Source organism: Oreochromis aureus, linkage group 20, assembly GCF_013358895.1.
Source record: "Oreochromis aureus strain Israel breed Guangdong linkage group 20, ZZ_aureus, whole genome shotgun sequence".
NCBI lineage: Eukaryota > Metazoa > Chordata > Actinopteri > Cichliformes > Cichlidae > Oreochromis > Oreochromis aureus.
In genome coordinates, this window is record NC_052961.1 from 20,743,718 (window position 1) to 20,768,888 (window position 25,171).

Consider the following 25,171-nt stretch of genomic DNA (forward strand, 5'->3'; position numbering starts at 1 on the left):
GGATGACTATGAACCTACACAGGCAAATGTGTAGGTTTATATTAAAAATCTGCTGTTTTACCAAAAAAGAACTCCAAACCAGTGGTATATGCCTCAGTTGATGAATATGATCGGTTTTGCCGTTTCACCTCAGGTTGTATTTTTTTATTGGTTACATATGTTGCCATGGTAAATCGGATGTTGCACAGGTTAACAAACAAATATCTAAATGTTAAAGAAGATGTATTTTATAATTGAATTGAATGAAGATCAGGTTCCATCTGCACAAAAAGTCAAACCACAGGTTTAACAATCTCACCCCTCATGACTCTGCTAAACAAAAAGGCTGAGAAAAAAAGGCCTTACAGTAAAGGTTTTCTCCAAAACGCAAAGAGGGTAACATGACAAATGTTCAAGCTGCAGGAACACCGGGCAGTGCTGAAGCAAAGAGGAAGGAGCTGAAATTAGAGTTCAGTTCAGCCAGACTTGAAAAATTAACGAAATCATTAGAATTTTTGGAGGATTTCTAAAACACCACCCTCCCCTCTCTTCCCCTCGTGTTCCACCTGCTGCTGCAGCGCAAAATCCTTTCATTTCAACAGGAGCAAGGTGTCTGCAGCCTGAACAGGACAGACGGCCATATTCGAGTCACCGGGCCCCGTCACTTCCCTGCCTCCCTCTTACATAACAGCGTCTAATTGAAATGCTCGACGCGTTAAAGCTGGCATCACACGGGAAAGACTCCACTCTGCGTGTCCCGACACGAGGTGGAAAAAGCACAGGAGACGTGAAGCAGGTGAGGCGAGAGGTCTGTTTTAAAATGGACACCAGAACCTCGGAGCCTTCTGCTGCGAGGCTGGCGCTGTCCGCTTCAGCACTGCACGAGCTCATATTCATACACGTGCGCGCGCACGTGAGTGCCTACAAAAAAGGTGCGGGGGGGGTACACACAACCCTCGGTTCTTTTCTTTTTCCTTTTTCTTCCCCGACACCTTCAGGCCTGTAGTTTATCCTTCAAATCTCCTCAATTATTAAGTCGTGGTGGCAACACTCGTCTCGTTATCAGTCCCGTCGGCTGCTGCTTACATCTAAGCCTAGCAGTGCGAGCAGTGTCACACAGAAACGGAGAACATTCTGGCATCTTCTAGGTCAATTCAACTGCTTTCCTAAAGGTTTGAATTAGAGAGCCACTGCATTTCCAATCTATTCCTGTGCTGAGCTTCACAGAGAAGCTGTGGGTTATACTGCGCAGTGAAGTGGCCCGCTACAACCAAATTGGCCAAAGCTGTATTGCTGCAGTGGGAGGTTTACATGTTAAAAATTGTCACGCTGAGGTAAGCGCAACCGTGGATCAAAGTCACGAGTGTGGTGTCGATGTAAAAATAACAATCAAGTACATTTTGTCCTCCCTGTGAAACAGCAAACATGGTTTTGTTTTTCTTGGGGGGTTTTGGGGGTTTTTTTTTGTCTTCTCCGGGATGTTCTGTGCGCTTTTGCGCGTTGTCTTCAAGGATCTGCACCACACCCGTGAAGCCATGTCGACTGCCAAATCAATAAGGCTCTATCTGTGCACAAAATAACCCAGGCTGCGAAGCTAAAAGTAACACACAGTCTGCACCAAGACGTTAAACACGACGATTAGAAAACAGCAATGCTCCTGTCACGCCAAAATCACCTGGAGGAATGCAAATTTCCCGTCTGTCGGTGATGGAAAGAAGATCGGGCTACTTACATAGCATCAACCCCTTCTTGAAGCCTTGTGGGGTTTCAAGTGCATCATCCTTTAGTCCGGAGGATATAAAGAAAAAAGCCCAAATTAAAAATAAAAACCTACAAAGTTTTCTGGGCTTCGAAGAAGTCAGACGGCGCCCTGCCTGAAGCCTAACCTATGAGACATTTTCTCCTCCCTCCCCTGTTTTCTAATCGGTACCTCCGATGCTCGGTGAAATGGTTAATCTGATAAATTCCGACAACAACTGGCTGTTAAATATATTTCCCCCCCTCTTTGCACTGGTCCAGCCGGTAGATGCCCATCGAGCGCAGACACCCTGTTCCGTCGCGCTCGCTCCCCCAAAAAAAGATGCGGGGCAGTGTGCAGCTCTGCGACATTTAGGCTACGCAGGGATAGCCTACCGACGGAGAGAAAATCTGCCCTCACCTACCGATGCGCGCCAGGCTTTCCCCAAACGGTTACAAACGAAGGATACTCACTTCGTAAGCGTTACAATGAATCCAGAGAACCGTTGCAGGACTGCAGATGTGAAAAAGCTTGGGGAGAAACTGCGGTTGTCGCCATATTGTTGCTGCTACCTTCCCCCTCAGCGCGAGCGGTTTTCCTGCATAATTGATGACTCTCAGCAGAATGTGAGGGAGTGTCGGAGAGCGCGTTTCGTAAAATCGTAAAGGTCATTTAGGCCCGCAGACTCCAAACCCCCCCAGTGAGCACCTCACAGCACAGGATCAGGGATGATCCATGGTGAGAGACTGTGCGCACAAAACACGCTCAAGGTTTTTCTGACAAAACGCATTGGCTCACTGTGTGAGCAGTGTGAGTGTGTGTGTGTGCAGTGCAGGAATTTATCATGTGTAGGCATTCAAATAGAGGAGGCCAGTACATGTCTGAGATATGGGAAGAAAATAATAGTTTCTTGAAAGACATTAAAGCTGATGAGTCTACGAAAATGACATTTACACACACGCGCGCGCGAACACACAAGTAACGCCTTAATTGTTTCTCTTTCTCACATGTTACACATCAATGTTATAAACATTTGTTCACTTATTGTCACATACTTTCAAATATATTTTTTAAGATGAGCATCTCATCTCCAAATTACTGTTTTCACTTACAGGCCTCCTCCAGCACTTCGCCCTTTAATAGCACAAATTTAAATGCAAATAGGCAGCTCTTAATCCGCTAACCTGCCCTCTGTCTTTTTGCTGTTACGCAATGGGTGTGTGTGAATCAATGCAAACGGAGCCTTAAAATAAATCAAGTGCATTTAAATTACTGTAGAGTAGATGCTTTTCCGTTAAAACTTTTTTTACGCAGGTCAAAAGAGCTGAACGTGCACATGACGTCATCGGCCGGTCGGAATTGTTTCTGTTTGCGATCAAAAATACACACACAGATATATACAAACATATATAAAGGAGAAGAGTTGAAACTAAATGGAGTTAAAAGGTCTTCTCCTATATCTGAACGTCTGCTGTTTGACTGCATTATCCACTTCGCCACAGAAAAGTGAGTACAGGCAGAAGTTTTAGTGATATTTCTTGTTTTCGTCCACTTTTTAGTAAAGTATTCAGCTAGTTTTTGATTCTCAGTAACTTCAGAATCCCGTTTTGCGGTGTTATTTTTATTCATTTATTTATTTATTTTTAGCAAAGCCCCTCTTTCTTGGACCTGAACGTTATTTAAGTGAAATTTTGCAATTTTCTAATGAAATAATATATGTTAAAGAAAAAAACAGGTTTCTCAGTGCAGTTTATCGAGATGGTGGCTAATATTGAGCAGCTTACTTTACTGGGTCCATGCGCTGACTGTGACTCAGCACTTTACCTGATAAACATTTTATTTGTGCTATGATATGATGACTTCTCAGTGATACACTCAGTTCACTTCCTCCTGAAAATGTACTTTCTTTGTTTCTTTACTAACAGAAAGATTAATTATCACATCACCCGCAATTTTGCAGTAAAAGAAAAATTAAACCATTCACCCACTATTCACTATTATGTGTTATCACAAAAGCAAACAAAACAAGTATTTTATTCTATTTTGTATATTTTATATGTATTAGTTTGGTTTCTATCACCACTGCTGTCACCAAAACCTATATAATCACGTTTGGCTATTTTGGATGTCTGTTGCGCTTTGAAAATTATTCGGTAGCACTTTTTAGTACAGCTCGGCAAGAATGTGGTAATAGGGGGGTGATTAAGGAGAAACACGCAGGTATCAATATGAAAATAGCAGATTATTACCCCAGAAAGTTAATGTTGGATCCCTCTCAATAATCCAGTTAAGGGAATATTACTAGTATCAAAGTAATGTCCAAGTAATTAAGGTATGGTTAATGCTATTATCATTATATGGTAATAGTATCCTAATATGTTAAAATGTCAAGCAGTACTACAATATTATTATGAGACTACCAATATGACCTGTATTTTGAGTGGTCAGTAACACTAGAAAGGAGCTGTATAATTGTGTTTTTCACATTCAAATGAAAAACAAATTTAAAGTTTACATAAAAGTCAACTTAAAACCTTTTTTTTTTTTTTAAATCTTTATTAGGTTGTGGGGAACGGCCTCTTTTTGGTCCTCCAGGTGCTTCTCGGATCGTGGGTGGCCGGGAGGCTCCCGAGGGGGCGTGGCCATGGCAGGTCAGCATCCAGATCCAGTACAGGCACCACTGTGGTGGCACTATCCTCAGCAGCGTCTGGGTGCTCACTGCCACACACTGCTTCTACCATTACCTGTGAGTACCTTAAAAGTAACAGTTAGAGCACTTTACACAAACAATGGGGTGGAACTGAACCAGAACTGAAAAAGTTACTGATAAAAAAGGGAAATAAAGCTTCTTAAAAGCTTTTTATATTGGCAAAGCGGCGACTTCTTGAGTACTAACCACGTGAGGTGTTCGAAATTTTGCTTTGGACCTTTCCTGTAAGAGAAAATAATACACATGTTGCCCAAAATACACGTGTCATCTTTAATTTTATGGCTTTTTAATAATGGGGTCTACTCTACTTACTGAGTAGAGTAACAGAAATTCCAGACCTTTACCGCAACTTTATTGGTTGAAATATTGTGAAGGTAAACGCTGACAGAGAGTTGTCTGTTTCCATTTATGTATATGTTTATGATTTTTTTACTCTTTTCTTTTGTGTCCAGGTGGATCAGCCTAAGCAATTTTCGTGTGGTGGCAGGACTAAATACGCTGTCTTCTCCAGGAAAATACGCCCAGTTCCGCTCCATCAGCGGAGTGAAAATGCACGATGATTACAACATTGTCACATCTGATAACGACGTGACGCTGTTGCTGCTCAGCTCGCCCTTTAAGTTCACCAACTACATCCAGCCTATTTGCCTTCCTGGTGATGTGATCCATGAGGCCATGCTCAACCTCAGCCACTGCTTCATCAGTGGATGGGGAAGCACCTATTACAAAGGTGGGAAAGGCTGGAGTTACTATTTTAAAATAAGAAGAATTAGTATTTAGTTTAGGGCAGGGATGTCAAACATAAGGTCTGGGGGCCAAAATTGGAGCCAATCTGGCTCGTTGGACAGTTTTGGAAAAAGTGAATGATACATTTTTGGACTTTTAAGTGTATTTTTATAAGTTTTACAACTTTACATGCTGACAAAGACCACCAGCCACGCCCATTTATACTATATCAAAGGAGCTAAGTAATAGATAAACAAGTAAATGACAAAAAAGTTTGTTTTCCATTGTCTACTATAGAAATTTTGGTTCAACAAAAGAACATTTTTGACAATTAACAAAACCTGTTTGTTGTTTTTGTAAATACGGGAGAGTCAGTGAAATAGCAGAACCTTTTCTTCAATTTCACACATTTGTCAGGTAGAGAAACAGAGATTTACTTTATATCTTTTATTAACACATCTCAATGTGGGCTCTGCCAGCTTCTGGCAACACAAGTCAGATGAAAGGTTAAGAAAATGATTGAAATAGCTGAGTTTATTGATGTCAACCAAAGCATGCAAAAAGTGAAGGGTTCTGAAGTATTTGCAGCTGTATTATCTGTATGTCCGCTGTTACATGTCAGCCGTGCAGCAGACAAACTTCTGATTCTCAGGAAGTTTAATGTGAGAGCAGGAAAAGTTTACAAACAGAACGATGAGAAGTTTTGGTAAAGGTGAAATGAACTCCACTGGCAAGTTACTGCTGAGCTTAACATCTACTTGACTATTATGTGGCTTGCAGTGCTGCCCTTCATGAGTTCTTATCAACAGAGGTAATGCACGTTACTGAATGTTAGAGCTCGCCTTAGCCCTGAAGCCTACCTCATACGATGAAAACTGGAAAACTTGATGTTGTGAAGCTGGCATGTGTTGAATACCAAAAAGTTTTGCCAGGGCAATTGAACTGGCTCTTAAAGATTCTCAAGAACATCTTAGGATCTTGAAGGCTGCTACTCAAAATACAGCCCGCTGGTTTTCAGAGGATTGTGTAGAAATCCAGAAACTTCTAGAAAGTCAGAACCAGCCTTCCTCACAGTAAAGACCAAAACGCAGAAAGAAAGAAGAAAGAAACACGTGGAGTTCCTGATGCTACAAAAAGAAGCAGAAGAATTGCAGATTCTGTCAGATAAGAACGACTCCCAAGGCTTGTTTGCTGCACTGAAGGCGAACTGTGGCATCCACATGATGTTACACCAGTGACATCTGACAGGAGATATGAAGGACACCACTGAGTGATGAAAGGAACAGCTTCAGAACTTCTTTAACACAACTTCAAGTCCCAGTTAGAGCTTGGCTGTGTATATCCATTTCAATGGGTGAGCCATAGGAAGCACTCAAGGAAACTAGAAAAGCTCGGGTATCAGGTCAGGTCGGGTATCTCTACAACACCTGCAAACAGAAAAGATCACACTGAATAGGAAAGAATCAGCGAAACGCCATATGTAGATCACTGATGTGCACTCTGAAACCTGAGAAGTGCAGAATTGTCAAATCAAGTGTTCATGCTGCGCAAGGCATTTGTTGACCAGGTTACAGTGCCTCACAAATAAGGTGGCACATCGGCTTCAGGTTGGGTGGTCACTCAGTGCAACAGATGTGGATTTTTTTCCCTCTGTTTTTAAATGTCGCTCTCACATTATGTCACATATACTCATAAAGTAATTTCAAAGCCTCTTTGGTGTGTGGAGTGCAGGCCCGCTGATGAACAAACTGCAGGAAGCTGAGGTGGAGCTCATCGACAGACGAACATGTAACCGGGTCACCTGGTATAACGGCATCATCACTGAGAACATGATCTGCGCAGGACTGGAGAGCGGAGCAGTCGACGCCTGTCAGGTGCTGATCCTTGGATTTTGTTTTTATTTTGTTTTTTTATGAAGTCACTACGGGCTGGTTGAAATGAACTTCACGCCGCTGCTGTTTGCGTCTGCTTCAGGGTGACAGCGGGGGCCCGCTGCAGTGCTACAGCGAGAATCAGGATAGGTTTTATCTGGTTGGCGTGACGAGCTTCGGAGAGGAGTGTGGACTTCCTCACAAGCCTGGGGTGTACGCACGAGTCAGCGTTTTTTCAAAGTGGCTGACCGCGAGTCAGACAGCGGTAGCAGTATCTGCTGTCCACAGAGCGAGCACGGGAGTCATCGCAGCTCTGCTCGGTGCTGGTTTGACGCTGTTCTGAAACATCCAGACTGGCAGCAATAAATATCCTAACTAAAGCAGACATCTCTGAACGCCACACGCTTATTTTTTCATGTACAGTTCATAACAACAACCCTGTTAGAGCTGTCAGAGCTTTTTTAAAGGCAGAGGAGAGCCACATTTCTTATTCAGCAGCTTACTTTGAGTGATGGTGTAATTTGTTGCCAAGCCAGAAACGCTCTGATTGTTTCACATGAGATATCTGTGTTTATTAATTATCTTTATACAGCATGTAAATACAGACAGAGACACATGTATGCAATGACATATGCTTCTTCTTAAAATGAGCTCACATTTTTTTAACACGTTGCTTTTGTTATCAGTAATAGAAGGAGGGTTAAGAAGTGCTAATAATGGATGGTTTTTATTTCTCTGCTGCAAGGAGTTGTTTTCTTTGGAGAGACGAGTCCATTAGAAATACAACAGCTGTAATATGACTCTGAAAGGCAGCTGCTTCCTTGGAATTCACTTTATTGGCGAAATTTCCACAACAACTTATCTTGCTTAGCTTGTCTCATAGAGTTTTTAAGCCACTCAGCAGAAGAGAGACGAGCTTTTAAACTCCTGAGTGGGTACAAAAAAGATGGCAGAGCTTTTATTTATGAGGAAGACCAGAAGTTTCCCTTTTTTCCCCCCAATAGAAGCTTTAAAACATCCAGAAAAAAAAACTTTATTAAGAGCGACAGATTGTATTAAGATGTTAAAAGGCTTAAGTTTAATTCCTGGATTAATGGCATGTCTGTAGGTGATTATATAAATGTATTAACAGCCTGATTTTAACTGATTAGCCTGATTTAGAGTTTCTAGATGGTGTTTATAAGAAAGCTTTTCTTTCCAGTGTCTAATAAAACTAAATTATTCTGTTTCAGAAGTCTAATTATTCTTGCATTAATATATATAAAAAAATAAATGAATAAAAAAAAGTAACTAAATACACAGCTTCTTCCTTTCTGATACTACTTTGTTACACTTCAATAGGCTTAGACTGCTGGGGTCTTCCCATGATGCATTGTTTCTCTTTCACTTTCTTTGTGTTTCCACTCTGCATTTAATCATGACTTATTATTAATCTCTGGCTCTCTTCCACAGTGTGGTTTTATCGCTTCCCCTGCCCCTCACTCCCAAACGGGCGTAGCAGAAGGCTGCCCCTCCCTGAGCCTGGTTCTGCCAGAGGTTTCTTCCTGTTAAAAGGGAGTTTTTCCTTCCCACTGTCACCAAATGCTTGCCAGTATGAAGTCGTGTGATTATTGGAATTTTCCCTATATATTGTCCGGACTTTACTTTGGAATATAGTGGTTTGACGGGGCCTTTGTTGCAATTAGTTGATCATTAATCAACTATTAATTACCTGTTGGTTCAAGTAAAGAAATGATGTGAATATTTGTAAGAAACGCTAAGCAAAACTGGACTGTGGCATCTTAGCCCCCCCCCCGCCCCGCCCACCCAAACACACACACAGAGCAGAAACACTGACACCTGCTGGAAGGATGATGCCATTTTCTTTCTTGTAACAGCAGCAGGTTGCAGATAGATAAGAAAAGAAGTAGAAAAAGTCCAAGACAAGTCTGACAAAGCATTTTTTTTTTATTATTTGACATGAAACACATCCAATGACAGAGTGACAGTGTTTTTGTCAAGTAAGACATGTTGTTGTTGTTGTTGTTAGAAGTTATCGCACCATTAACCAGTTGAGAATGTCTTTGCTGCAGCTCGACGATGCATAGTGAACAGACAGTTGCTGAGGTATACATTGTGGGCCCTTGAGTTTGTGGGGTTTTGCGTTTGCGTGTAAAAGATCCTAATTTCATTACCTCGCAGGTACATTTACATTTTGTGCTTAGGATAACTTTGGAGGTTTGAAATGTTCGCCATTCGTCACAACACAATATGAAAACTCACATAAATATTCAGAGCGCATTGTCCATCAGATCCCGAACCGATGATGATGCAAGTATGGAGTGACTGAAGAGATGGTTGGCATGGAAAAAGAATGACTTGGTTTCACACAAAAGGGCATCTTCTTGTAATGACACTGGAGAACAAAACTGTCAACTTTCCCTTATTGAATAGCACCAATGTCTATTGAAAAGGCTTGAAGGCCAACATGAAATTATAAAACTTTATTAAAACTTGTCAGAGTGAAACAGTAGCGACAAAGCAATAATCACACAGCAGCCTCAGAAACCTCAGAAGACGTGTGACTCCAATTTCACTGGCACGCACACACGCCGTCGGTGTCGGTCACCGATTGAAAAGTGGTTTAATCGGCGTGCGACAAAGCCGCTCTTACATCAAACCAGCTGCTTGCAGATAAAGATTGCATCAGGAAAATATTGATGAAATCCCTAGAAAATATATTAAAATTCCAATTTTGGATGGAAAGAGTAAAAATACAGTGGAGGCGACATTTAAAAAAAAAGAAGAAATTTAAAAAACAAAACAAAAAAAAAGGTTTACCATTTTGGGAAATTTCTTACAAAAGACAAAACTTGTTGCACCATAAAAGCCAAATATCACTGCTGAACACACGCGCGCACACACACACACACTCACACACACATAAAATGATATTGGGAAAGTGCACGTTTGTTCCTGCCCACTGAAACCTTTTTTTGTTGCTTGCAATGTGGTAACCTTAAAATAATAACAATGCAGAAAAATGCTGTCAAGTATGAAAGATCAAGTCAAGTTTTTTTCTTTTGTTTTTTTATCTACAGATTCATTTTCATGTACACATTAACACCAGTAATACAGTATTTGACCTCTAAAATACAGTATACAGACATCTTTATTACTTCACTTTTTAAAGGAGGGGTCTGCAATTTTAAAAAAAAAACTTTTAAATCACAGGTTTGTTGCGGATTGTTCCCAGTTTATTTTCTCTTTTTTTAGTGTTGCCCACATTCAGAATTAATGGGTCTGAGTGATGACGGTTATGTTAAAATCAGAAAGGTATGAGCACAAACATAAAACACCACCCTTCCTCTTAAAAAATGTTTTTTTTTTAAATGTACGTGTGAGTTTTGAGCTACAAACTGGTGTCTGATTTCTCGCTTAGATTCGGTGAAACGGTTCTTTAAATAAGCAATAAAAGTACAGAAGTTCCACAGGTTTAATAAGGCAAAGCTCGCTCCTCATTCTTGATTTTTTTGTTTTGCTTTTTTTTTTAAAATTCAATGGTCCATTATCGTAAATGTCACCATGGTAAAAGGCACCGACTTGCCTTCAGATTTTCTACATTTATCTAATCAGCTGTGACACTAAATGAAACACGTTCTTTGATATAAGGTGGAAAACTACACACAGACTGAAAGCTAGCAGCTCACTTCAGAACCTCAGACCAAGCCAGGCGAAACCGAACAAAACTGCCCTCGAACACAGACTACACAGAGAAGTTGGACCTTAAGTTGAAGTTTTGTTTATCGTTTTTTGGTCTGCTATTGTTTTCAGAGCCCAGAGTGCCAAACTCCAGATTATGCCTCTGATGTATTAACATCACATTAAAGCCACATTAGAGCTAAACATTTGACTTGATTAAGAAATTTGGCGACTTCACCCACAAAAAGAAAACCTTAAAAACTTCCCTCAACTTTCTAATTCAGTGCTCCTCGTACATTTGAATCTCTCCCTGGAAGTTCCCCATGCACATCGGGTGAAGCTGGAGCTCAGCTGCAGGAGCCTGGATTAAATTGGCCTTTACTATTTCCTACTTCCCTAAGATTACAAAAGCTGGTTGTCATCTACAACCCAAAGAACAAACAATAGTTTTCAGCTCGTGAGTCCACAGGATCCAGGCCCAAAAGCTGCACATCACAACTGCAAATTCTACTGTAAAGCTTCCCTGTTGCACTTGCTGTGCCAACTCCGTTCCGACCAGATTTGTATCCCTGAGGTGTTTTCCTCTTTAACAAAACTAAACCCAGTCTGAAATGTGTTCAGTCTAATGCACCGGTGAGAGGTGCATTAGCTGTTCTGGGGTGCACAAGGAGACCACCTTGAAGGTGCGATTGGAGCAATTTCAAATCACTTGCGGTTAGTTCTTCTCATGGGTGAAGTCACAAAAGTTTGTTGATGGTACTTTGTAAGATTTTTTAAAGAAAATAAATACCCGGTGAGAAAAACTATACATTCACACAGAGACACCACTGTTCTCAAGATATTTCCTTAAAAAACAAAACCTTTAGATGAACCAAATGTTCATCTATACTGGAAAAAATAGCAAAAAAAGTAGCGAAATTTGTACAACACGAACAGTGCTGTCATTTATAGTCATACATATTTGTTTCTTTACAACATTTTAGCTCACAGATAAAGAGTAAAGAGAGCTAACTGCAAAATATTAAATGGGTTAAAAGGAGAAGAGAAACAGAAGGTTGTCTGGGAATAACTTCAGAACATTCTTGGTCTCCCTCATTAACACCGGATACTTATTTCTTCTTTAAGAGCAACTCTTGTTGAGCGCCGGGAGGCTGTGAATGCTTTTACATGAGAGGCACAAAAACTGTGACAAAGCCTGAACATTCAGCATAGGCAGCAAAATAACTGCTGTGAGAATCCTTGGCTCGCGAAGCTTGTTTTCGTTTTGTTTCGAGCCCGCATGTAGACGTCACCTGCACTCCCAGCTGGCATGCACACCTAAACACAGACTATAGTTTCGAAAGTTGTTCTGAAAATTGGCGCTTTTAAAAAATAGATTAGTACTATCACAATCATACGAGCTATCTAACCCTCCTACTCACACCGAAGATGAAGAATCTGTTTCATCTTTACTACTCAGGTTCATGAAGTCTTTCTTTTCCCACACCAACAAGTAATTCAAGCATTTTTTTAAAGATATTTTTTTGTTTTGTCATTGTCGACACTACGTCTGCCAGCAAACATCGCGTGTGATGGAAAGTGGACGCCACTGTGCACCTGGTGGGCAATTGTGTCAGGACTGCCCACTGTGGGCTGTGCTTGCTTGTGGTGCTTTTAATACTGATGTGGATTTGCTCTTTTTGACAGCAGCAGGCATGAGGGGTGGGGGAGGCAGGAGAGACAGGAAATCGAGGTGCGAGGACGTAAAGTGCAAGGGGAGAAGTTCCAGTGCACCTTCAAGATTAGACGGGTTTAAAAAACAGAACAATCTGACACATGAGCATGCATGGTTCAGGATGAAAGCAAAAGGATAGAAAAATGAGGGGAGGATTCCATTCTTCTCTTTCTGGGAGTAATTAAAATATCCTAAAAACATGGATTTGATTGATGAGGGAGAGGTGGGTGCAGAAAAAAAAAAGGATGATGGGATTTCTCCCAATCGACACGTGCGTCTACCTTTCAGGAGCAGAGAAAGTGTCAGCCCCCACAGTAGAAATCTCAGTGAACCTGGACTGCAGCAATCAAGCAGGTGGAAGTAAAGACAGAACAGTTTCTGAGAGGGAAGCATGTTGTCGTTACAGTACTTGAGTTGTTTCTCGCGTTCCCATGCCGTTTGGCGTTTCCAATGAGTGTGTCTGAGGTTTTAACTTCGGGGCTGCTACTGTACACGTCCCCAAAGTCCTTCTCCCTCGTTGTCTGTTCTCGGAGCCTGGCTCAGGTTTCTGCATCAGTTGGTGAAGGGTGTTCACATGTTGTAGGCCACGTAGATGGGGTCCAGTTGGTCAGCCAGGAAGGAGTCTCGCAGATGCATCCTCTGCTTCTCTCCCCGGGAGTTGATGGGGATCACCCCCGGGTCCACGATGACCACCACTCCGACGATGAGGTGGTGCTCCTCCAGGACCACGTTGGTGACGAGTGGCACCAGGTCCAAGGCCTCCTGCTCCGAGCCGCTAAGCTCCGCCACCACCACCAGCAGGTTGGTCCATGTAAACACGGCACTGCGAAGCGAGAAGTGGGAAGAGTTCAGGTTTCTGCTACTGTTTGCTACCAGGATCAACAACACCACGTTAAGCGCACATCTGCTGCTCCTCACCTCTCTGCGATGCTGCGGTGGGCGCGGGACACGGACGTCTCGATGTCAATGGGGTGATAACGCAGCCCCCTCAACTCCAGAGTTTCATCCAGGGAGCCCACCACAAACAAGGCATCATGGCGATCTGTGGTGGGGACATAAAACTATTTGATTATGTACAGTTCCTACAATATAGTGTGTCTTGTTTTAAAGATCTGGCTACAGCTGTGGAACCTGTACCTTTAATAGATTAGGGTCCAATGTTGTGATGCATTTGTGATGACAACTTTCAGTACAACCAAGTATTTACATTTTAAAGGGCTCAACACCAATTGCTCCTCCAATTCATTCTTACATTATTACTATGTCACGAAACATCTTTTATCAAATGTCCTCTCACCTCCACTTGCATCCAGCAGCTCTGTTCTCTTGATGAAACCCAAGTAACTGGTCCTGGCCCACAGAGTTTGGGGCTCCCCAAAGCTGAGCCTGGTGTTGAAGTGGTCTGCCTGCAGGCTCTCCTCCCCATAGATGGTGTAGTAGCCACTGGCATTGTGTGGGCTGTTCACCCAAATCTGGACAAAGGGAAAGAAGGCAAAAAAATAAGACTTCCTGAATTACTTTGGCTGCTAAATTTTGACAACATGAGAGAAATTTGACTAAAAATCAACATAAAACAAATCTTTTGACTGTCGCCCTCTTCCTTTACTCCGTGCCGGTGAAATCAGTCGGTTTGTGGCACATGTTTGCGCACTCACCTCACCAAGATGCGAGTCTCCCAGTGGACCTCTGGTCTCTGGGTTGACTATGATGACTCTCACTCCTGGTAGGATCTTCGATGAGGAAATGAGAGGAGAATTTCACTTTAAGACTGCTTTAACCAACTCTTTTAGTGCTCTGGTTCTGTGGCCACAGTGAGCATCACATAAGTGAGTTTTACCAGTCAGTGATCAATACTTACAGTGCCCGACTCCATGAGTGGAAGACTCTGTGGCGCTCCTCTTTCCACTAGCCTCACCCTGAGGGACACAGAGAAAAGACAAGCCTGTCAGTCTTTCTGTTGTTGTCCACCAGCTGCATCACGTGACTAATGTGGTTGCCTTTGTGCTGCTTTATGAGACTCTTCAGCCTTACCTGTCGTGACGCAGGGACTTCATGTCAACATAGACAGTGGAGGGGTCTGGCCCAGCAGTGCCCTAGTGATACAGGGCAGGGTAACACATTAAAAACAAAGTTTTTTAGCTTACAGGTTATTATCATAAGTTATTAACATTCAGTACATCTCCTTGTGCAGCTCAGATGTCACGGATTGGTATTTTTGTTGAGCAGAACTAAAAGAAAAAATGCCCGATTTGGGTTGAAATGTCCTCATAAGACGGCATATTTGCGAAACCAACCTGAAGGCAGATGGCTAGGTTGACCCTTGAGCCAAAGGCGGTGCTGACGGCGCGAGGTGACAGGCCGAGGTCTTTGAAGAGCTTGGAGAAGGACTGTGTGAGAGCGAGGCGAGGACGCTCCTCTGCTATCACCACACAGCTCCGCACGCACGACAGGTTCAGACCGCGCGCCTGCAGACACGAACGGCTAAAGGTCACTCACTTTTAACAGGTGTAGACTGTAGCTTGACACAAACATGGACTCTGCATTACTGAACATTTTCATCCAAAGTAGAAGGAAAACCGAATGAGGACGGATAAAGGATAAAATAAAGGTAAGCACAGACAGAGACAGATAATGACTTTAAAACAGATACGATACATGTAAGGCTCATAACGCTGTAAACATACAATCTACTTAATTAGCATGCAAGCTCGCTGACAGGTGATCTGTCTGAATGAATAAGGTGAATAATTTTTTAAGCCTGAGACAGGGGTTTATTACTCTGCTTCACAGCAGTAATATTTTCTGTCATAAAGTAATTTATCACTGTGTTGTTTGTCAGAGTAACGACAGAAATGACAGCACGGTAATCTAAGAGGAGGAACCACATCTGGGAGATTATGCGAGTGTGTTTGTGACCTTCAGCATCTCCGTCTGGGTGCCCAGGCCTTTGGTGCAGAGCTCCATGACAGAATACGAGCAAAAGGTGTCTCTGATCTTGTACTGACTGAGCGTGCTCAGCCACACGGGCAGCGAGCTCTCCAGCTCCAGGGGAGGGATAAGGATGGACTGGTGACCTGAGTAAACACTGGAAACGAGAGAAAACGGTCAGCAACAGCAAAGCTGTATGTTACAAGAATAACAGCATTCTGTCTTTATGTTTGTGTTGGAATTACCTGGAGAGGCACCACAGGACGAAGCCCAGGCCACAGTATGGGTCCAGGCAGATGGCTACTTGGCGTGAGGAGTAGAGCTCACACTGCAGTTTAATGGAGCGGCAAAGAGTACTGACCGCAGCGTGAGACATCTGAAGAAGCAGAGAAACTTTTAAGAAATCCACCAGACTCACTCCATTAAACTTCACCTCATTAGCATGATTTTAATACCTCGATATGTATCAATAAAGACGTTCTAATGGTCGTCAAAGTAGAGTGGTTTGACGACCATTAGAACAGGTAGCATGTTAGTGTGTATTCTTCTTTCAGCTGTTTGTGTCACCACAGCAGATGATCTTTCTCCATTTCACCCTATTCTCTAGCATCCTCCCCTCTCATACAACCATCAGCAAGTCCTCCTTCACAATATCCATGAAGCCCCTGCGAGGTCTTCCTCTTTTCCTCAGCTCGATCTTCAACATCCTTTGCTCGTTACATCCACTATCCCTCCTGTGTGCAGACCATCTCAGCCTTACCTTTAAAACCTCTCAGCCTGAGCTTCCCTCTGATGTAATCACGACACCTTCAGCTCCATCTCCAAACCATACATCACAGCAGGTCACACTTCTATCTTGTAAACCTTCCCTTTCACTCTTGCTGTTATCCTTCTGTCACAAATCACCCCTGCCACTCATCTCCACCCACTCCACCCTGCCTGCACTCTCATCTTCACTGCTCTTTCTTGCTTTGCATGGTTTAACCCCAGGTATTTAAACTCATATACCTTCAATATCTCCACTCCATTGATGTATATAAAATCTGATCTAAATGAACCATTTCTTACATGTCTTTTAACCTCAAAATCAACAGGCTCGTACTAAAGTTTTGGCAATCGCACAAGTTTTTCTTTTACATATTTCTACGATACAGTGAAAAACAATCATAAGTAATTTCAACAACTTTTATTGGCAAATAAAGCAAATTTATGCAAACAGCATTTAGAGGTCCTTCTTCTAATAAGTTCTGCTATTCTCTGTGGCAAGTTGGACATTTAGCAATGCTCAAAGCTGACTGCAGTTTGTGGGCTTCTGCCTGACCACACTAAAAGCTTCCTCAAAGAATAACTTCTTCCTCCACCAAAGAAGCACTTTAATGCTTTGTGCATTTTCCAGCATGATGGATGTCTCCAGCACCACGTCTCAAGGCAAAAGTGATAACTTAGTGGCTCTGAGATCATCAAATTAACATTTCGGAGCCACGGCCAAGAAATTCCCCAGATCTTAATGCGATCAAGAATCTACAGTCAGCCCTTAAAAAGTGCGTGAATAAGCAGAAGCTCACAAACAAATCAACCTCAACACCGATGATGCAGGAGTGAATCAGCATTAATCAGGATTTGGCCCGGAGACTGATATCCAGCATCACAAAATGTCAACGCACTGTAAATACTGACTGTAGGCATAAATTTGATTTATTAACCAATAAAATTTTTTGAATGTTATTTTAACTGCACAAATGTCCTTCACTATATCATAAAAACAAACAAAGTATGTCAAATACACAATTTGTGCAACTACCAAATATTTTTGGCCATGACTGTGTAAATATTAAAATATTGTACATTTTAAAAGTTGCGCCAATTTCTGTGTCATAATTGCGTTGTCAATATACTGAACTAGACTAGTTGAGTAAAGGTCAAACATCCAAGAGAAGACACAGAAGCAGAAAATTAAAAATTTTCTGGCTAAAGAAATTTATATTAAAAAAAAAATGAAATCACAGTCATTTCTGTTTGTTTGCTATTATTATTATTTTTGGAGGATATACAGGATTTGTGGGAGTGATCTACCTTGACTCCAGTCAGCATGCCTGTGGTGGACACACTGAAGTCCAGATAGGCTAGCATCTCAGCTGTAGGAGGTTTGTAGATGTGTGGAGGCCGCTTTCTTGGAAGATCATCTGTGAGGCGAGGGAAGTGAATTTATGTTATTTCTTTATTGGACAAAATAAATCAAATACTTCTTGCTCTTAATGCTACAGTCTGATAATAGTCTGGTTGAAAGGGAAGGTGATATCATTTCACGTGTAATTCTATCCTTTCAATGCACATATTAAAAATCCATACTTTTATTTTTAACTCACTGTAACACTCTTATCTTCAGAAATGAGAGCTGAAAATAACTGAAACTGTACTTTACATGTCTGAAGTTAGTCAAAGCACAAACAGGACATCTTGTGGTGAAAACAGGAGCACTTTTTTAAGCTAAACCTGCTAGCATCTACAGACGTGCACAAACGCAGCGTTACCCAGCTGCTGCACGTTACTCCAAAGGCTTTCCTAATTCAGTCACCTGTATCAATGATCGTGGGCCACGTTTTGACATTGACGCTGGCAGCCGCCTCCCTGGACCTGAGGATCCTCATGAGAGGCTGAGTGGTGAGGATGCAGGCTGCTTTGCTCACCTGTGGCACACAACACAGAGCACAGACGTGGTCGTTTAGATTAATGTGAAGCATTTAGTTATTTATATTTCATTGATCTCCAAAGTAAAGCCCAATTTCATTTGCTTTGCCCCAGGGAAATCAGTTATAGTGGCCAAGAGAAGTACTCATTTCATTAGTGAAGGGCACTTCTGTTGATGTGACAGTTTAAGTGGTGGCTAAAAAAGGTTCATATTTGTTTTAAGGTCAGCAATGCATATTTCAGTACATGAAAGTGATCCAGTATGGACAGTGCAATGTCATAACTGTGCTTTTGTCTCCGTTGCTGTTTGTCTGTCTATTCAAACAGCGCGATTTTCAGGAGAACTGGGAATAAGGAACCCTAGTTAGCTGTGATTGTGGATCACTTAAAAACAAAAACAAAACAAAATGACGTATTTGCATTAGAGAAGACTCACAGAACCGTGTTCTCATTGTGAACTACTAGTTTTGGATATATTATTACAAAATTAAGTGAAAAAAAATAAAACTGAAAATGAAAAATGAGTGCTTCTGGTGTGTTGATCTTTAAAATAGCTCTTCAAGGTAGAATAAGTACAAAGACAGTTTAAATGCTACTCAGTGTACTCAAATAATTCCACATACATTACTCCACTATACTGTGGAAATACTTGAGTAAAAAAAAAAAAGCTGTGGTGAAGTGCACTCACGTCAATGATCATGCGGACAGTGGGGAGAGTAGCAGCCAGATTCTGTGGGTGGGGCGGCCTCACAGTCACAGGGACGACCCCCGCGTAGAGACAGCCATAGAAGGCGGCTATCAGGTCGATACCTGCAGAAGTAGGAGACGGGAACCTGGTGAACTACAATGCCACAAGTACTACGGAACGTTAAACAACAGCACTTTTACATTTTATTTGATATGAAAAACTAAGAAAAGATGAAACGTATAATAACGGCGTGCGTACCCGGGGGATAAAGCAGCACCACGTTGTCTCCTGTGTTGAGACCTCCTCTCTCCATCAGGGTAGCTGTGATTTTCTCTGCTCTCTTGTGTAGCTGAGCACAAGTTGCTGTGCACACTGCTACCCCCTAGAGCAAAAACAGTGCTTGTACAGATGATCTCATACAACAAAATGGATCACCATTTACAGAGTGGCACCATTTCCGAGGTAAAAGAATGGTAATGGTGCACGACACGTGTGCGCACGTCTCTCATGTTTACAGTATGCTCATGTTTAGCCTACCTTAGCATTGAGCAGCACGTATAAAACATGGTCAGGGTCCATTTGGGCTCTCCACTGCAGAGCTTCAGACAAGAACTGGTGCTGAAAAGGCAAAGAAAGGAATCGCTCATTACATACGCATCACAGATGGATGATTAAACACACATACAATGTTTTAATGCACAGATATAATTACACAAAGCGGCACTGTTGGCAAATAATAACATATTTAAAAGTGATTAAAGAGAAAAACATTTTAAAGCCTGTCTTCAAAATAACAAATAAATATATAATCTGAGTCCTCTCTGTGACAGATTTGTTCAATTTAAACAGAAAACACTTTAAAGTACGTCAAGGACACAGTGTGACGCAACAGGAGCACAGAGGTGTCCAGAGTATTTGGTTTTTTTAAGTTGTGAAAGGTCATGCTGGGACCATCTGCACCAGGAAGGAGGCAAACTGGACCTTTAAGACAAAGGGGTCATAACAACTTTGATAACTTTGATTTAAAAAAAAAAGGTTTCTGCTACACGAGTGCCAAGGAATGCTGTTTCTTAAATAAAGGTACTTCACGAGATTTACGCAGTTACATAAATGAGTATTAATAGAACTATTAATATATTAATGTCATTAGCCTCTCGATCTGTGGTGTCAAAAAGCCGAGGAAGCAGTGCACCAGACACACAAGGACAGGACCTGAAAGTAAAGAATCCCTTTACAAGACAGAAGCCAGGTGACCACTAGGAAGCACGTAAAAAAACAAACATTAAAAAAACAAGTAAAGATAACACCACCTCGACGTACAGGGATATTCAGCAGTATCGCACCGTCAGACACTGGAAAAGTAATCGTTTGTGCCACCCACTCTCTCAATCACGCAACACGCCGTGCTCTGGTCAAGAATGAGTGAGGAGTCACATCATGCAGACCAGCTGCCCTGGCAACTCATAAAGCCATGCTGCACGTGGGAGCGTCACAGTGAACACAGGAAGCAGAGGTGCACGTCAAAATACGTCTAATTAATATTCTAATTCGTACTAATGCACAGGATATACGTATAGTACATCACAGTATATTATTAGAACATCTTCTGCAGTTATATATGCTAAGTGACAGATCATAATCGCTTAAGCCTTGCACTTGCACATTTTGTAAAAGATAAGAAACTTCCTCTCACTCAGAGGAGATCAATGTCTTTTAATTCATTGCAGACTTTTTAGTCTGGCAAAGCTGCAGCAGGCTGCTGGCCAACGCCAGTCTTAAAATAAGACGGCGACGTGGGACTATTAAATAAGGCCCTGATGAATGTAGGATGTGACTTCATTTGTAATGTGCTCCTGTATATTAGTTTTAATGTGTGGACCTCTGCTGGACAAAAGGCCAGCCTGCTCGGTCATCTCGCCGGGCTAAGCTGTACCTGGTGGCCGTCAGGTTACCACAGCTGACTGACAGAAGCAGCATGAACAAAGAGGCGGGTGGGGGGATGCAGGGGGGAGGGGAGGCCAGACTAGAGCCTTACCATCATGGTGGGCCACATACAGAGCTAAAGCCCAACCCAAGCAAAGTAAAGGCAGAACAACAACAGAGATTTAGGATAAGGCATCAGCAGTCGTACTGCCTGACAGACGCAGGCTCATCTCATTAAACCTGCATTCATGGCATATTTACACATCAGTTTACTTTACCAGTTTAATTTGAACAAGTTTGTATGACATTAAAATGCTTAAAGAATTTGATCATTTTCCAGTTACTATATGAATTAAGCATTTTTTTTTTTAGCCAAAATCCAAACAAGTTCAGCTTATAATAATGTCAATACAGCAATCTGAACTAAACAATTGCTCATTAATCTTCTGCCATCTATAAAGCAACCATTGGAGTTTTGCTATAGCGTGCAAATCTTTTATTAATGGTCTCACTGTGCAGGTGTTGTAAACATTATAGATACTGACTCCTTTAAATATTAAGGCAATTCAAATTCCTACAAACTAAACTGCTGAAAAACTGTGCTGCACTGTGCTAAATCCACTACTAGACCTCATATATATGAAGTCAGTGGAGTTTGGTCTGTGTGGCAGTACCTTTCGAATGAGATCCTGGTCCTCCACCACGCCCAGCTCTCTCCCTATAGCCTGGGCGATCCGTTTCCCTGCCACCAAGTTGCCAACCAGCATAGAAGCTGGACCAACGTCCACTGAGGAGATCAGAAACAACCAAGAGTCGGTTACACAACGACAAACTTTCAACTGCCAGCTGATGGCACATGCTCATAATTTCTGGCTCCTTCTTCATGCTGCAGCTTTATATTGTATACAAGCATGATTCCATAATGTCTAAGTTGACCCACCTGGCTGTTTCTGCCGGGGCTTGGGCAGGTTTGTAACACAGGTGTGTGGGCACATGAGGATATTACAGGGGTGAAGGTTTCCCTCCAAAAAGTTCTGCTTGGTTTCACAGATGTGGATGCCTCCCAGAGGCGTCTTTGGGAGGGTGTTGGCTGGGACGAGCGCGAGACAGTACAGGCCAACCTGGTGGATACTGTCAATGGCCTGAAGATGGAATATGCATCAAGTACACGTTAATACAGTATAACATAATATTAATCAAGATGATATGAACAGATGTGTGATTCACCTGCAGCACTCGACTCATCCACTGGAAGCTGTCTTCTTCACTGGCATCAGGCCTCTGCTCTGCCACAATCACTATCCTCTCATCATAAAACACCGTCACAGAAAACACTGCGATCCTGCACAGACAACAGCAGAGGAGTGAGTGCAAACGCACAGCTAGACAAAGTAACCAGCAGAAGCTGCAGGATGCTGAAGGGATTTGTACTAATTACCAATTAAATATCACTAAATTATCCTTGCTCACATGTGTGCGTCGCTAGAACATTCTTACTCAGTGTGCATTATGAAGTAATGTAATGCATGAACACACACGCTGAGAGCACAGTGAAACCTCACTGTGGTTCACAGCGGCCTGTCAGTGTCTCACCTCCCCCTGTAAACTGTTTTGACAGGCTCCACTGCTAGCGCCGTGGCCACCAGGTCGTCTGCATTGTGCCGTCGCCCGCTCACCATCAGGAGCCCCTCAATCTTTCCCACAACAAATACCAGACTCCCCTGTGGAGCAGACATATTTAACTCAGCTCAGACATCCAAATTGCAGAGTACTGGAACTACTGTAATTGTGTATGTGTGACCTACCGGTCCCACGAATCCAAGCAGGCCAGTTCGAGTGAAGGGAATTTCTCCAACGGGCGCTCCGGCTTGATTTACTGGAATCACCTAGAAATTAGCACAGATGAGAGAGACTAGTGTCATAAATACAGCAGAGAAAAAAAGGTCTGGGATTGCATTTCAAGGGTAAATATACTGCATACTCCAAATACTGCAGTTGTAGTAGTATAACATAGTATAAGCCAAAAAGAAACACTTAGTGGGGTTTTATTAATAAAAATAATGGGACAATATTTCAACTCAATCAAGTCTATAAAGCATTTTATTAGTAAATGAGGAAATACAAATAAAGCAATTATTCAGTGAAGTCTGTGGCTCCATCTAGTGGGTAATTTTAAACTAGTACTCCTTTTCCATGAGTCCATATTTTAAATTCACAAGGTCAAACAAGAAGGGACAGAGCTCATTATAGCAGAAATAAGAGGGGACATACAGAGACTGATGTAAACTTCATATCATGTCCCATTCTACTAACACAAAAGCCACATTATGTTATACCTTTTATACCACCAACATTTACCATTTTAAAAGTAAATGTTGGTACAAAGCTGTAATTTGTGTGACAACATTAAACCCGTGACAGACCTCAAATGTGGTTTTGGTGACACCCGGTAGGCCGTAGTACATGGTGCCTCCAGCACGTGAGTTGATCACGATCTCTCCTATCTCATCCGTCTTGCACAGCTGAGGAGATCCCTCTGGTTTCACAATGCACATCAGAGCTGAAACGAACAAAAACAGGTCAAAACATTAGAATTATGTAGACTTGAGTTTCTGTATTCTAAAAAAAAAAAAAGGTCATACAGTACGAATGTACAGTAAAGATGTGACAGCTGCTGCACTTCTGCACTGTCAATTACACCTAACAGTTGTGGCTAACCTCCAGGCATAATGTGACCCACATCCTGTACAGTCAGAGCAGAGTTCTTGTCTTCTGTGTTCACCCGGATCACTCCGTGGCTCAGCCCGCCCATGGACAGGATGGCCCTGGCTGGCAGCGGAGCACCTCGTGCACCTGGCCTGTACAAGGTAAGAAAATAAAATTTAAAAATTTAAAAAGTGTGCATGCTTTTAACTTTTTATTCTGAAAAGTGTATTTTTCCATTTTCATGACCCATACTATTTGCGTGTAATTGCTGCATCCCTATTAATATTTACAGATTTCATGCATTTTCAATAAAGGACGTCTCAGTTAAATTTAACTGTATAGATTTTGTTCTTACAGAGATGAAAGCTAATGAACTGCTGAGGCCTGCTAATGCACGAAAAAGTCAGTAAAAAGCGTGCAAGTACCAGTTTTTAAAACTTCTCAGTGACCAACTAGAAGTCGTTAAGAAACGCTTAACGCTTATAACACTGTGTCGCTTGTCACAATGCAGTGTGAACATTACAGCTTCCCCTTTTCAAGCTGATTTAAGAATAGATGAAATGTTGAGTGGAGATCCGATCTCTGTATGTGTGAAAGCACATGTCTCTCTGTTTATCTCTTTGTTCGTGTGGTTCACGTTGTACCTGCGGATGGCCACAGTCAGGGCCTCGGGAGAGGTGGCACATGGACAAATGACCTCAGGCTTCAAACCATGAGACTGGAACACATTCAGGAAAGCGTCACACGAGGACACAGACCCTGAGGGTAAACAAAGGATGAAAACATTAACAAAAGTAGGTGAAAGCAGCTTAAACTCACAGCACAACATTTTAAAATGGCCATGTATAGTGACTGTTTATTACATGAGTTACTCACATGGGTTGGCTCCATCAGCTACTATAAGCATGCGTATCGAAGACAAGTTGATGTCTTTCTGTTCTTTATGGGCCATCATGGCCCAGTGGAGGTCACGGCACTTCACCAAGGCCACACGTGCTGTGAGAGGGTAAGAAAAATCCCTTAAGCATCATTTCTCTACTTTTTTCTTATTAAATTTATTTTCTAACATTATTATTATCCTAGCAGTCTGTAAAATACTCGGTTTTAATAATATTGTTTGCTTATTAACTAAGCAAACATAGTAAAATTATAAGAATATGGAGTATAAAAGTAAGAACATTTGGCTCAACCTTTGTGAATATGAACCCTTTGCACCCAGGACATGGGACAGGCCTTCATGACAGCATATGGCACAGTAATGGTGTGAATTCTGTTCATGACACTCTGCAGGGAAGGAAAAAATACATGTAAACAAACAGTGTCAATAACATACTGTACCACACACCAAAGTAATAAAGGGCATCTAGTCAGCAGCAGAAAGCTAAACATCCAGTCTCACCGTTAAGACGCCATGCCACAAGCCCATATCTTTCTTACAGTCCAACACATTGACCAGTGTCTCCCCTAAGATAGAAAACACATAAGCAAATGAGTGCGTTCACCAGCTTCAAGTCCGTAAAGTTACATACAGTGTATTATAGTCTCTGACCTTCACAGTAGTTACAGGCTTGAGTCAAAGCTTGACAGTGAGTCAGCATTGCGATCTTGGACACAGCGACTCCCATCACTGTTCCCTCCTTACTCGCTTTGTACTTTAGCGAGAAAGAAACACACACACACACACACACACACACACACACACACACACACACACACACACACACACACACAGATGTCAACAACATGTCACAATTAATATCAGAGTCAAATAATAGTGTGCGAGTTACAGAAGATAAATAATTGAATATATAACAGTTTA

The 25,171-nt window shown here is 42.0% G+C and overlaps 3 protein-coding genes across 5 annotated transcripts in view; 1 reads left to right on the forward strand and 2 right to left on the reverse strand.

Annotated features, from left to right (window-relative positions):
- Positions 1-2,368, reverse strand: part of scn8aa (sodium channel, voltage gated, type VIII, alpha subunit a) — a 49,184-nt gene extending 46,816 nt beyond the window's left edge. The window contains exon 1 of one of the 2 annotated variants that reach the window (XM_039604710.1): positions 2,191-2,368. The gene's annotated coding sequence lies outside the window, so the exon portion shown is untranslated. Of the gene's footprint in view, positions 1-1,711; positions 1,834-2,190 lie in introns of those variants that run through there. The other variant, XM_039604711.1, reaches the window with a different exon arrangement.
- Positions 2,369-3,071: 703 nt separating this feature from the next.
- LOC116325904 (transmembrane protease serine 11D) lies at positions 3,072-7,434 on the forward strand. The gene is made up of 5 exons (XM_031746969.2): positions 3,072-3,223; positions 4,280-4,463; positions 4,880-5,157; positions 6,885-7,027; positions 7,128-7,434. The coding sequence occupies exons 1-5, from the start codon at positions 3,151-3,153 to the stop codon at positions 7,365-7,367; spliced, it is 918 nt and encodes a 305-aa protein (XP_031602829.1). The 5' UTR covers positions 3,072-3,150; the 3' UTR covers positions 7,368-7,434.
- A 2,058-nt stretch (positions 7,435-9,492) lies between these two features.
- dip2ba (disco-interacting protein 2 homolog Ba) overlaps positions 9,493-25,171 on the reverse strand; it is a 43,662-nt gene continuing 27,983 nt past the window's right edge. For both annotated transcript variants that reach the window (XM_031746912.2, XM_031746913.2), the window contains 26 exons: positions 24,902-25,004; positions 24,752-24,816; positions 24,543-24,636; positions 24,229-24,348; positions 23,997-24,111; positions 23,365-23,504; positions 23,070-23,206; positions 22,452-22,532; positions 22,240-22,367; positions 21,874-21,988; positions 21,587-21,788; positions 21,321-21,433; positions 19,261-19,341; positions 18,982-19,105; positions 18,724-18,845; positions 17,923-18,034; positions 17,421-17,530; positions 15,593-15,723; positions 15,336-15,504; positions 14,714-14,884; positions 14,451-14,512; positions 14,278-14,335; positions 14,075-14,149; positions 13,717-13,891; positions 13,338-13,461; positions 9,493-13,242 (listed from right to left, as the gene is read on the reverse strand). In XM_031746912.2, the coding sequence (XP_031602772.1) occupies positions 12,990-13,242; positions 13,338-13,461; positions 13,717-13,891; positions 14,075-14,149; positions 14,278-14,335; positions 14,451-14,512; positions 14,714-14,884; positions 15,336-15,504; positions 15,593-15,723; positions 17,421-17,530; positions 17,923-18,034; positions 18,724-18,845; positions 18,982-19,105; positions 19,261-19,341; positions 21,321-21,433; positions 21,587-21,788; positions 21,874-21,988; positions 22,240-22,367; positions 22,452-22,532; positions 23,070-23,206; positions 23,365-23,504; positions 23,997-24,111; positions 24,229-24,348; positions 24,543-24,636; positions 24,752-24,816; positions 24,902-25,004 (3,180 nt within the window). In that variant the 3' untranslated portion in view covers positions 9,493-12,989. The remainder of the gene's footprint in view (positions 13,243-13,337; positions 13,462-13,716; positions 13,892-14,074; positions 14,150-14,277; positions 14,336-14,450; positions 14,513-14,713; positions 14,885-15,335; positions 15,505-15,592; positions 15,724-17,420; positions 17,531-17,922; positions 18,035-18,723; positions 18,846-18,981; positions 19,106-19,260; positions 19,342-21,320; positions 21,434-21,586; positions 21,789-21,873; positions 21,989-22,239; positions 22,368-22,451; positions 22,533-23,069; positions 23,207-23,364; positions 23,505-23,996; positions 24,112-24,228; positions 24,349-24,542; positions 24,637-24,751; positions 24,817-24,901; positions 25,005-25,171) is intronic.

What these genes read in the sequence shown, in the direction of transcription:
- LOC116325904 (XM_031746969.2), top strand. Translation starts at nt 3,151, where the DNA reads ATGGAGTTAAAAGGTCTTCTCCTATATCTGAACGTCTGCTGTTTGACT. An exon ending in CACTGCTTCTACCATTACCT is followed by an intron (nt 4,464 to 4,879) that starts GTGAGTACCTTA and finishes TTTTGTGTCCAG; the next exon opens with GTGGATCAGCCTAAGCAATT. An exon ending in GAGCAGTCGACGCCTGTCAG is followed by an intron (nt 7,028 to 7,127) that starts GTGCTGATCCTT and finishes CGTCTGCTTCAG; the next exon opens with GGTGACAGCGGGGGCCCGCT.